This window comes from Carya illinoinensis, chromosome 5, assembly GCF_018687715.1.
Source record: "Carya illinoinensis cultivar Pawnee chromosome 5, C.illinoinensisPawnee_v1, whole genome shotgun sequence".
In the NCBI taxonomy this organism is placed as follows: Eukaryota; Viridiplantae; Streptophyta; class Magnoliopsida; order Fagales; family Juglandaceae; genus Carya; species Carya illinoinensis.
In genome coordinates, this window is record NC_056756.1 from 46,099,689 (window position 1) to 46,110,754 (window position 11,066).

Sequence of the window (11,066 nt, forward strand, 5' to 3'; positions counted from 1 at the left end):
GATACCTTAACAGTAAATTGGGCTTCAAGGATTAGGCCACATGCAATTGCACCACCCTTTGACTTCTTGTTAGTTGGTCACCCAGTTTAGTGGAGCATATGTACGAGGGTACAAAAGTCTTTTAGTTCAGTCCATACCAGATTATAATTGAACTTTAACGGGTATCACCAAAACGGGAACTTATTTCGCCAACATGTTAAGACGACATCGTTTCCACGATAAAATGCTGCAGCTGGTCAAGGTTCCGCAACCTTGGCAACGTCAAAACGAAAAAAAAGAAAAAAAAGATAAATTCGATATTCCCATTTTAGCCACTAGTGCTGTACTTAATAGTCCCACACCCAAAGTCCACAAACCCTAGCCTCTCTCTCTCTCTCTCTCTCTCTCTCACTCTAACGAAGCTCTTACACAATGGCTTCTCGAAGGGTCTTATCCTCTCTTCTCCGATCGTCAGCACGGCGTTCTTCTGCCAGATCTCCGATCTCCAGCCCTAGCCCTAGACTTGCATCCCCAGCGCCCCCAAACCGCGCGTCGCCGTATGGCTACCTCCTCACGCGCTTGGCGGAGTACTCGACCTCTGCTGCCGCGGCTGCTCCGCCTTCTCCGCCGACTCCGCCAAAGGAAGCCGGGAAGGGGGGCAAGATTACTGACGAGTTCACTGGAGCTGGATCGATCGGGCAGGTTTGCCAGGTGATCGGTGCTGTGGTGGATGTGAGATTCCAGGAAGGGCTTCCCCCGATCCTCACGGCGCTGGAGGTGCTGGACAACTCGATCCGGCTGGTGCTGGAGGTGGCCCAGCACTTGGGGGAGAACGTGGTCCGTACCATTGCTATGGACGGTACCGAAGGGTTGGTCAGGGGGCAGCGCGTACTCAACACCGGTTCTCCTATCACCGTGAGTTACATTCATTTGGTTTTTGTTTTTTGGTTGATGGTTCTTATTTGACGAGATTTGGTGATGAAAGATGAGTAATTTGGTGTTCAGATTTGTGGAAATTAGCTGACTCATCGCTGTTGTGATTTGTAGATCTGGGTGTTTTTTTTTTTTGTGGGATGAGCAAATCTGGAAAGGAAAAAATATTATATTTTTGATTAAACTAGACTTCACTCTGATCAGCTAGTCTTAAACGAACATTTTGTGCCGTTGAAAATAATTTTTCCCAATCTTCGGAACAGAATCATTAATCTTTTTTGCGAAAAAATTTGAAATGAATAAAGTTTTTATCATAAAAAAGAATCTCCCCTTTCTCTTAATTTTTAGATATTTTTATCGACACATCTATCGATCAACAATGTCACTCATTTGAATATGATTTACGCAAGACTAATAATTTTGACAAAATCTTTTAGTTTGTCGAATAAAATTTAGCTTTTTATTGCTCTTCTAATCTGTTTTCGAGTTATTGTTTTGATATGGAATAATGGACCAATTCTCTTGTATACGACCCGTGTACTTGGGCTATATGCCTATACTATCAATAAAAGTTCTTGATTACCTATAAAAAAAAGTGGAACAATGGACCAAGGATATTATGAAGCCTAGATTCTGTTCTAGTTGTGGTCGATGGTTAATATATGATGCATGAATCCTTGAAGTGGTAATCATGCTGCTGCGTTTCTGATTGTTGTGAAAGGTCAATATCTTTCGACTAGCATAATTCAAACGTTGCAAATGCCTGTTGTGGATCAATATTCTGCTACTATAATCAGGGTTAGCCACTGGAACTCTACCAATACCCAGTTCCTTATTTTAGTTTACACCAGGATATTCAATTTGGTTTTGGAAAAGCGTAATTTTACTCTTTTTGAAAAGAAATTCTTTATATTTACTGGGTATTGTTACTTATAAAAAAAAAAAAAATCTGCTCGGTAGTGTACTTTTTTGTTAGAAAACCTGCGGATGCGTTTTCTTCATTTATTTATTTTTTGATATGTGATTATCAACATGTTTTGCCATTTATTAACTGTTTTGTTGTTTCTGACCTTTTATTTTCCTCTCCTAAGTTGCTTTTTATATATCCTTTAGGTGCCTGTTGGTAGAGCTACTCTTGGCCGAATCATAAATGTTATTGGAGAGCCTATTGATGAGAGGGGTGATATCAGTAAGAACCATATAAACCTTTGAATGTATAGCAGTTCAAGATTACTGTTGATTCACATGATGTGAGTTTTCTGACAATTTCACTGGGAATACAACAACAGAAACCGATCACTATTTGCCCATCCATAGAGAAGCTCCATCATTTGTTGAGCAGGCAACTGAACAAGAAATCCTTGTTACTGGAATTAAGGTATTTTCTGCCTGTCCCTTCTATTCTAGAGCCTGGATTCTTGTGTAATATAGAGTTGGTAAGTGTGTTGTGATAAACTTGGCAAATTTTTATTTTATATTTTTCATCTACAGGTTGTTGATCTCCTTGCACCATACCAAAGAGGCGGTAAGATTGGTCTTTTCGGTGGTGCTGGTGTAGGAAAAACGGTGCTTATTATGGAACTTATCAACAATGTTGCCAAAGCTCATGGTTGGTTTGATTTTACTCAATATGCATGTCAGGCACTATTTGCTAATCAATTTTCTTAGTTTTAGTTATCTGTTTTTTTTTTACAGGTGGTTTCTCAGTGTTTGCTGGAGTTGGAGAACGCACTCGAGAGGGTAATGACTTGTACAGGGAAATGATGGAGAGTGGTGTGATTAAGCTTGGTGATAAACAGGTTAATAGAATGCATTAGCATGTTTCCTTATCTCGTTGGTTGCCACACAACTGTCATTCTTTTAATTTTGTTTTTGATTCCTCATATTTTAGCTACATTGTTTCCATCTTTCAGGCTGAAAGCAAATGTGCTCTTGTCTATGGTCAAATGAATGAGCCCCCTGGTGCTCGTGCTCGTGTTGGTCTTACTGGTCTGACTGTGGCCGAACATTTCCGTGATGCTGAGGGGCAGGATGTGCTTCTCTTTATTGACAACATTTTCCGCTTTACGCAAGTAAGTTGAAGGAGCCTTTGCCTTCCCTGAAGGATTATCTTAAATCTTTCAATTTATCTTGCTAACGATGCTGTCCTCCCTGTTCTTGCTGGTGCATCCTGCAGGCTAACTCTGAGGTGTCTGCTTTGCTTGGTCGTATTCCATCTGCTGTTGGTTACCAGCCAACTTTGGCTACCGATCTTGGAGGCCTTCAAGAGCGTATCACAACCACCAAGAAAGGGTCCATTACCTCAGTCCAAGCTATCTATGTGCCAGCTGATGACTTGACAGATCCAGCTCCTGCCACCACCTTTGCTCACTTGGATGCCACAACTGTGTTGTCTCGACAGGTTTGCCCATGTTTGATGAAGTACTAATATTTCCTGTGGAATCATTATTACCCAATTTATCGTGTATTTACTTCTCTGTTGCTTTAATGTAAATAGATCTCCGAGCTTGGTATCTATCCTGCTGTCGATCCTCTAGATTCTACATCTCGTATGCTCTCCCCTCACATTTTGGGTGAGGAACACTACAACACTGCTCGTGGAGTGCAGAAGGTTCTCCAGAACTACAAGAATCTGCAAGATATCATTGCTATTTTGGGAATGGATGAACTCAGTGAAGATGACAAGCTGACCGTTGCGCGTGCACGTAAAATTCAGAGGTTCTTGAGCCAGCCTTTCCATGTTGCAGAAGTGTTCACTGGTGCTCCTGGCAAGTACGTGGAACTTAAAGAGAGTATTACCAGCTTCCAGGTACGTCCTATGTCCATCCAATACTAGCATTCACATCTGATCGTGAAGTTTGAGAAAATTTTCATGTCTGTTGTCTAGATCATCCATATGAAGAAATCTCTACATCTTTCATTGGATATTTATGCCGACTGGGCTTTTAATCTGGAACATATTGAAAGTTCTTAAACTTCACTGATTGAAGTAGTTTTTTGTAAACTTATTTAGAAGTTGAAAAATTAACAATCCTACGTGTGGGGACCCGAGGCATTGAATGGTTACAGATCTTCATGTAATTTGTCTAGTATTGTTGGTTTCATGGGGTAGGGTTTGTATAGCTGTTCGTTGATGGAAAATAACGATTGTGCAAATAAACAAAGCTACGAGGCATATCCATCTGCACCCGCCAGCTGACGGATACATGCTAAAAAACAACGTTGGCATACGAATTTTGGTGCCTTGTTTTGATGACAGTGTCCATGACCTTAACTAATTCATATATTTTGTTGTCTTTTGGTTGACAGGGAGTGTTGGATGGAAAATATGATGACCTTTCGGAACAGTCGTTTTACATGGTTGGAGGTATTGATGAGGTCATTGCTAAGGCAGAGAAGATTGCCAAGGAATCTGCATCTTAGACCAATTTCTATATCTCCCTCATTTCTCATAATTGCGAAAAATCAATAATTTAGGTGGTGTTGACAATGCCAGCAATGGGTTTTTCATATTTTTTTTTTTTTGAGACTGAATGGATCAGAATTTTCCATTTCTGTTTCAATCTGATTGCAGAGTGAAGGAAATGGAGAGAGGGTGGCCTGCCCCTTTTTTTTCTTAGTTGTTTAATAAGGGGAAAAGAAAGCGGACATGTATATTTTTTTACCCTTTTTTGTGTTCGGAACATTGAAACCTGTTAATGTTAAACCCCTCCTTTTGTTTTCACATGGAAATTATTTACTACGAGGTTCAATCCTCGCGTTTTTTCAAGGACTTAACTTCGATTGAAGTTTCACTTTTGTCCTCCAGATTTGGCCTCGAAGTTGTAGAGCATGCAGGGTTGTAATTTTGGTTCATTCTTTTTACCGTGCAGGACCGTTAACCATCGATACATCGATTCGGTCCATGAATATATAATATAAATATATATATTTTACTATATTTTATACATGATTAATAAATATTAAATAATTTTATTGTATATATTATCAATAGTAATTTCTTGAATAAAAATTATATAATTATTATATAAAATAATATTGTATAAATAAAATATTTAAAAGTATATATAAATATATTTTCCAATTTCGGATCGATCTAATAAAAAATTACACTCCGAAATCTACCAGATTGTTGAACTGATTTGGACACCTAGCGTGTCTGGTCGGTTGGCAATCCAATTATCCAACAAAATTTTATAAATAATTTCCTTCACGAAAAATAATATTTTGAAAAAATTACAATATTAATTCCTAAAATCCTCAGTTGGGAAAGCGAGTAATAATTTAAAGGAGCTTTCTCGTTCGTTCGATGTAAGGATAATACCTGTCGAGTCTCAAAATTCAATAGAAAGTCCGTAAAAGTGATGCGCATAAAAATTTTGATAAAGTTATAATCATCACACGTGGACAAGATCTCTTACCTTCACCGTCTAAGGCAGCATGGCTCCCTCTGTCTCCGCCGCGAAGACCGAGTTAACAGAAACACTTCATAAAAGGAAAGCATGTTCTTGACACTCTCCCCTACTCGCCTCTGTGTAAAGCCTTCTCTTCCCTATGCGCACTTTAGCCCTCTCCTCCCTCCCATGTGTATCCTACGCCGCCTCAACCTTTGCCAATTGAGGCTCCTCCGCTACCGCCGATTCTCCACCGTATCTGCCGCAGCAGTACGGCAGGATACCACCGTCTGGACCCAAGCGTCCCTCTCCGAAGTAGAGCCAGCCGCTGAGTCCCTCTTCCACGTGTCCATCGACCTATCCGACGCCCCCGACCTCGTCGCGTCCCACACCTGTGCCGGTCAGTACCTCCAGCTCCGAGTTCCCGACGTTTCCAAGCCTTCCTTCTTCGCAATCGCTTCCCCGCCCTCGTTCGCCGCTGAGCGTGGCGCTTTCGACTTCCTGGTGAAGAGTGTTTCTGGTTCGACCGCCGAGCTTCTCTGTGGCTTGAAGAAGGGAGATGTGGTTGAGCTCAGCCAGGTCATGGGCAGAGGCTTTCAAATCGACCGGATCGAGCCTCCCGAAGTTTATTCTACGGTTCTGATTTTCGCCACAGGATCGGCAATTAGGTCAGATTTCTGATTGATTTTCGTACCTTATTGTCGTTTGGTCCCTGGAAATTACTGAAGCAAAAGGGATCGTTTTGTACCAAAAGTACCTTTATCAGTGCTTACCAACTGTACTCGAAGTGGAAACCTTTTCTATTTGAAGATTATAAGTCCTTTGTGCCACCATTTTTTGAGCAAAAGGATTCCGGTTTATACCTTGTCTGAGCCTCATTCCCTATAATGTAATGCCTGCAAAGCAAACTACATAGAGCTTTTTGGCTGATATCATCAGTGGTTTGAATCTTGGCATAAAGATTGTAAATTTGATCGAGCGCCTATGTTCTCTTAACTACCTTTTGTCCGCTGAATCTAATTTTCTTGCATTATTCTGCACTCCGGTCCATACCCGATAATTTGATAGTGTTACTTGATCTCCGCTCAAGTGTCAATGCTTGTAGATTTTTCCATCTTCACTTTCTCATCATTTAATAATTTTCGTGACTTTACAGTCCCATTCGGTCTCTCATTGAGTCTGGATTTAATACTTCTAAGAGATCTGATGTGAGGCTTTATTATGGTGCTAGAAACCTAAAGCGTATGGCTTATCAGGTTTGCTTCCTGTTTGTAGTTTGTGTTACATGTTTATTTTGTTAAATGCAGAACTAGTCCACTAAATAGAAGCCAATTTTAAAACTTGTGATTTGCCCTCTTATAGGATAGATTTAAACATTGGGAATCTTCTGGGGTTAAGATTGTGCCCGTATTATCCCAACCAGATGACAGTTGGACCGGTGAAAGTGGCTTTGTCCAGGTAGAGTGTATACGCAAGAAATTGAGCTTTGGTCGTCTGTCCCTAGAGTTGAATTAATATCTGCGACGTGTTTGCTTCTGCAGGCTGCTTTCACTAGAGAGAAGCGAATTTCCAGTCCTCAGTCAGTTGGTGCTGTGCTCTGTGGGCAGAATCAGATGACTGAGGTCTTCCATTATTTTAGTTAAATTTATTTTATTTGCTTCTTTCTGTCTCATAACAGATGATAACCTATCTTCAAGTTCATGATATGCCTTTTGGGCCCTATATGCATCAACACTATACTATAATCCAAGCCAGTAGTTAGGTAATAATGTCCAAAACTATGGATATTCTCGTTAGGATCAAAAAGCCAAAATGCATTAAAATTATGGTTGTTGGATTTTGTACTAGTTGGCATCTAGAATATAGTCTGGTTCACTTCCAATTTGTGAACATCAGGTCTCATGTCATTAACACTTAAATCTATAGGAGTGGCAATTAAGACTTAATTGGTATGGGAGTAGCAACCCTATTAATGAACGGATTGCAATGGGAAAAAGGGAAAGGGGGGGGGGGGGGGGTTACTTCAAGTGTATGGGCAGCATCTTGAAAAGGATGAGATAGACTTAGGCAGTAGTAAACACCACAAATTCTGAATTGAATTTGCTTCCTTGCTGTGTGAGTATTATCTGAACGACCACATAATTACTGTATAAGCTGCTACATGTAACAACTGTGCTGGAGTGTTGAGATATGGAGAGACGAGGGGTTTGGTTTCCCTAATGCAATGTCATCAGATCTTATTTCAACAGTTAGCTTGGGAAAAGCCTTGAATACCCATAATTTTAGGTTAACTACATGAGATGCGGCGCGCACACTTTTCTGCTGTTTAGATCTACCACTGTTAAGGTCTTTTCTTTTGAAGAGTGCTGTGCCATATTTTCAAAGCCTTTATAGATCACTAATGTAGCATGCACAATGCTGCATGAAACCAATTTATAATTGTAGATGCTTTCTGATAGCAGCAGCATGGTATCTGTCTTCTGTTAATCTACATTACTTTACCTTTGTCTGTACATGCCACTTTCTTTTTTTGTTCTCCTCCCGCAGATAGTTATGAGACCCTTTCTTGGATGCTATATGATAGTATAGCTGCTGTTATTTATGTCATTGCCCCATGTCAGACCGGTGTTGCTCCCCCAAATTATATGTATTAACAAACCCCCTCCCCCTTTTCCCAAAAAAAAAAAAAAAAAAAAAAAAAACCCAAAAACACAGTATTATGTAAGTCACTGATAAGGAGCTAGTGATTTTAGCATTTACAAATTCAAGCATCACGTCATCATCAACAAAATTGAATGTTTAGGATTAACAATATTCCGCTTTTTGCAGGAAGTTACCACGATTCTTGTATCAGATGGAGTGTCAAGTGAGAAGATACTAAAGAACTTTTGACAAACCAGATACTCAATATTTATGTCAGCTTTTCATAAAAAAATAAGACTCAATTTTGAGATTTATGATAATCTTCTTGGTACGTGAGATACATTGCAGCAAAGCTAAATTACAGGATTCATACATGAGTTTTGACAAAGGAGTAAACTTGCAGTGCAGATCTGAACGATGACAAGTCTAGCAATAATAGGATCCTTTCCAGTGGATGTCTACAATTTTTCTTTTCTATCCAGGAATCTGGGTGTATCATACAGGTCGTAGACCTCAAGTGAACCTGCGGTTATATGAGAACAGAATATGGAGGTACGTGCTATCCTGCAATGGACTTGAATTAAAGGACAAGTGTACAAGGAGATGATGACCCCCGCAGCTTGACTTTTTCATGTTGACAATAATTTTGTCTGCAATTTTCTTGTTGCTTTAGCCGCAAGAGTCGTGCACAGAATAGTGAACAATCCAATGGATTCCAAAAATTCTTAGTCGATATCGTAATCAATGTGTTTGGATTATTTGGAAATCTGCAATCGAGGAACCAGTCCAATTACATCCCTATGAAAATGCCACCATGGAATTCAATACGGGGTCAAGTCAAAAGTAAATACTCAGACAAAGCTACCACGGATGGAATCGCAGAGACAATTGAGGGTGGTAGTCATGGGAAATCATGATCAATCAGATTGGAAGCTAAAACTTAAAAAATCAATATATATTGGAAGCTAAAATTTAAACCTCAAGAATCCATACAAAACCACAAGTTAAAATTTGGTTCAAAAACTGTCAGTCTGGTTTAGAAATACGTTAGGAATTAATTACTAATCAAGTCTGAACATGAGACTTCCACAAATTTTGGTACCAATCACGTCCAGTTTGCATCAAAATTTCATGGAATCCATGAACCAAAAAACAAAGCAAATTAACGCTAATAAGGTAGCTTGATCATCACGGATATCAGAAATCTTCATACATGTCACCATCACGAGCAAAATTTTTGTTCTCAATCTTCCCTGGGCAAATGGTTTCTGTCCCCATCGAAGTGATGGCGTCAATGTTTGTGGCGGTAGTGGCCTTGGGGGCCAGACGTCATGTGCCTTGCTCGTTTACCTGCTTCTTCATGGTTGTCATCTGATGCACTTTCAATAGATTCACTCCTTTCATGGCGTTTGTGGTGCTTTGCATGACTTCTCTTTCGAATTTTTGCATCGTTCTCACTAAAAGAATCTGAAGTACTAGATTCCAACCGTCTGTGGTGTTTGTGACGCTTTGCATGGCCTCTCCTCTTGATTACCTCACCATCATCATCACTCGAAGAACTATCAGAATCAGATCTTGAATCATGATGCCTGTGCCTTCTGTGGTTTTGCCTTTTTCTCTTCCAATCTTCACCTGATCCACCTTCATGGTCATCAGCACTATCATCACTTGAGCTAGAGGATTGTCTCCTCATCTTTTGCTTGGTTTTCTTCTCCTTTTTTCTTTCATTGTCACCACTCGAGTCAGAGTGGGCATGCTTCCTGTGCCTCTTGTGGCTTCTTTTATTCGACTTCCTTCCCCCATCACTGCTGTTACTATCACTGTCATTATCTGAATGGGACACTGATTTTCTTTTATGCTTTGTAGCCTTCAGCTTCCTCTCTTTGGCTTCAGCATCAGCCTTTGCCTTAGCAGCAGCTTCTAGCTTCTGCTCCCATTTCAAAGGGGCCTCCTTCTTCTCCAAAGCTCTCTTCTTTTTCTCCTCAACCAATTGGATGAACCTCTTGGCGTCCATTGAAATACAAAAACCAGTTCAATACCTGCATTTTGGTATGATGATGACCAGAAGTACATCTCACAGAAGAGAAAAAACAATGTTAGCTCTTCCATCATCGAATCATAGCTTTGCAGAATAACATGTAATGTACAATAAAACATACTTTCAAATTTTCAATATTCCTCCTAATGAGTTACACAAATAATATACTCAAATATAGGTAATGTAATTCATCAGATTGACAATGAACATGGAACATACTTTCAATATTCACCAGACTGACAATGACAATGAAAATGACAATGTGTGTGGCACACCAGGCTACCCAACACAGATCTGTAGAAAGAAGACAATGAAAACAAGTAGATCAGACAATCCGTCCACAATCATAATCCTACGTACTACGACTCTTTAATCATTAAAACTCAAAATGAAAAAAATGGACATCATTTTTTGATACCAAAAAGAAAGAAAATAAATAAAAGAGCAGTTCAAGTATATCCATTGTCAACATCCCGTCAACTATGCAAAGAGTTCTTTTGCGAGTGTTGAAGTTGAGATCTTTTGTTTCCTAGAGTCCCCAATCCAGCAAAAGGTTAAAAATTGTATTTTTCCCTTCAACTTATTTATCTTAGCAACCAAACATGTAATTGAGAAACCGGAGATATAACGCATTTATCATTATGAATTGCAAGCAACAAAAAACTATAGAACACATCGAGAACGCATAAAATACGAATCTATACAAACCAATATTGATCAAGAACAAATCCAGAAATTTAACAATTACAATATAAATTAACAAGAAAACCTGCATCTTCCAGATCATCAAACTTCGGAAAAATTAATCAACAAAAAAAATGACGGAGAAAACACTAGAACGACTCAGCAGGTGAGTAAAACGTAAAACCGACGATCAAGATCTGGTACCTGAGTCGAAGAATAAGCGAAGGAGACCCAGATCGAAGAGGCGTGGTCGAGCCGGCTTCTAGATTGAACTCGGGCTTGACTTTCTCTGGTCTCACGCTTCTCTCCAGAATTTTCTTCGACGTCTGATTGGGTGTATATAGACGATCGCGCACCGCCCACGCTAGAGTTCAAAAAACACGTTTTTCTTTTTT

At 39.7% G+C, this 11,066-nt stretch overlaps 3 protein-coding genes across 8 annotated transcripts; 2 read left to right on the plus strand and 1 right to left on the minus strand.

Annotated features, from left to right (window-relative positions):
- The first annotated feature begins 345 nt into the window (after positions 1 to 345).
- LOC122309195 (ATP synthase subunit beta, mitochondrial) lies at positions 346 to 4,633 on the plus strand. Its single transcript, XM_043122577.1, has 9 exons — positions 346 to 894; positions 2,026 to 2,101; positions 2,202 to 2,290; positions 2,404 to 2,521; positions 2,608 to 2,711; positions 2,826 to 2,984; positions 3,089 to 3,313; positions 3,410 to 3,721; positions 4,222 to 4,633. Exons 1-9 carry the CDS (start codon positions 412 to 414, stop codon positions 4,333 to 4,335), a joined length of 1,680 nt encoding a protein of 559 aa, XP_042978511.1. The 5' UTR covers positions 346 to 411; the 3' UTR covers positions 4,336 to 4,633.
- A 610-nt stretch (positions 4,634 to 5,243) lies between these two features.
- LOC122309197 (fruit protein pKIWI502-like) lies at positions 5,244 to 8,690 on the plus strand. 3 transcript variants are annotated; one of them, XR_006242374.1, is made up of 6 exons: positions 5,244 to 5,974; positions 6,463 to 6,562; positions 6,669 to 6,764; positions 6,848 to 6,928; positions 8,136 to 8,277; positions 8,358 to 8,690. XR_006242374.1 is itself a non-coding variant. In XM_043122578.1 (5 exons), exons 1-5 carry the CDS (start codon positions 5,415 to 5,417, stop codon positions 8,196 to 8,198), a joined length of 900 nt encoding a protein of 299 aa, XP_042978512.1. In that variant the 5' UTR covers positions 5,245 to 5,414; the 3' UTR covers positions 8,199 to 8,690. The 3 variants fall into 3 exon arrangements, 1 of the variants encoding a protein (XP_042978512.1); XR_006242373.1 differs by having other exon boundaries at positions 5,245 to 5,974; positions 8,353 to 8,690; XM_043122578.1 differs by having other exon boundaries at positions 5,245 to 5,974; positions 8,136 to 8,690.
- Positions 8,691 to 8,889: 199 nt separating this feature from the next.
- Positions 8,890 to 11,036, minus strand: LOC122309198 (sarcoplasmic reticulum histidine-rich calcium-binding protein). 4 transcript variants are annotated; one of them, XM_043122581.1, is made up of 3 exons: positions 10,876 to 11,036; positions 10,207 to 10,281; positions 8,890 to 9,988 (listed from the first exon to the last, which is right to left on the minus strand). In XM_043122581.1, the coding sequence occupies exon 3, from the start codon at positions 9,961 to 9,963 to the stop codon at positions 9,241 to 9,243; it is 723 nt and encodes a 240-aa protein (XP_042978515.1). In that variant the 5' UTR covers positions 9,964 to 9,988; positions 10,207 to 10,281; positions 10,876 to 11,036; the 3' UTR covers positions 8,890 to 9,240. The 4 variants fall into 4 exon arrangements, with proteins under 4 accessions (XP_042978515.1, XP_042978513.1, XP_042978516.1 ...); XM_043122579.1 differs by having other exon boundaries at positions 8,890 to 10,022; positions 10,876 to 11,035; XM_043122582.1 differs by lacking the exon at positions 10,207 to 10,281.
- Between the last annotated feature and the right edge of the window lie 30 nt (positions 11,037 to 11,066).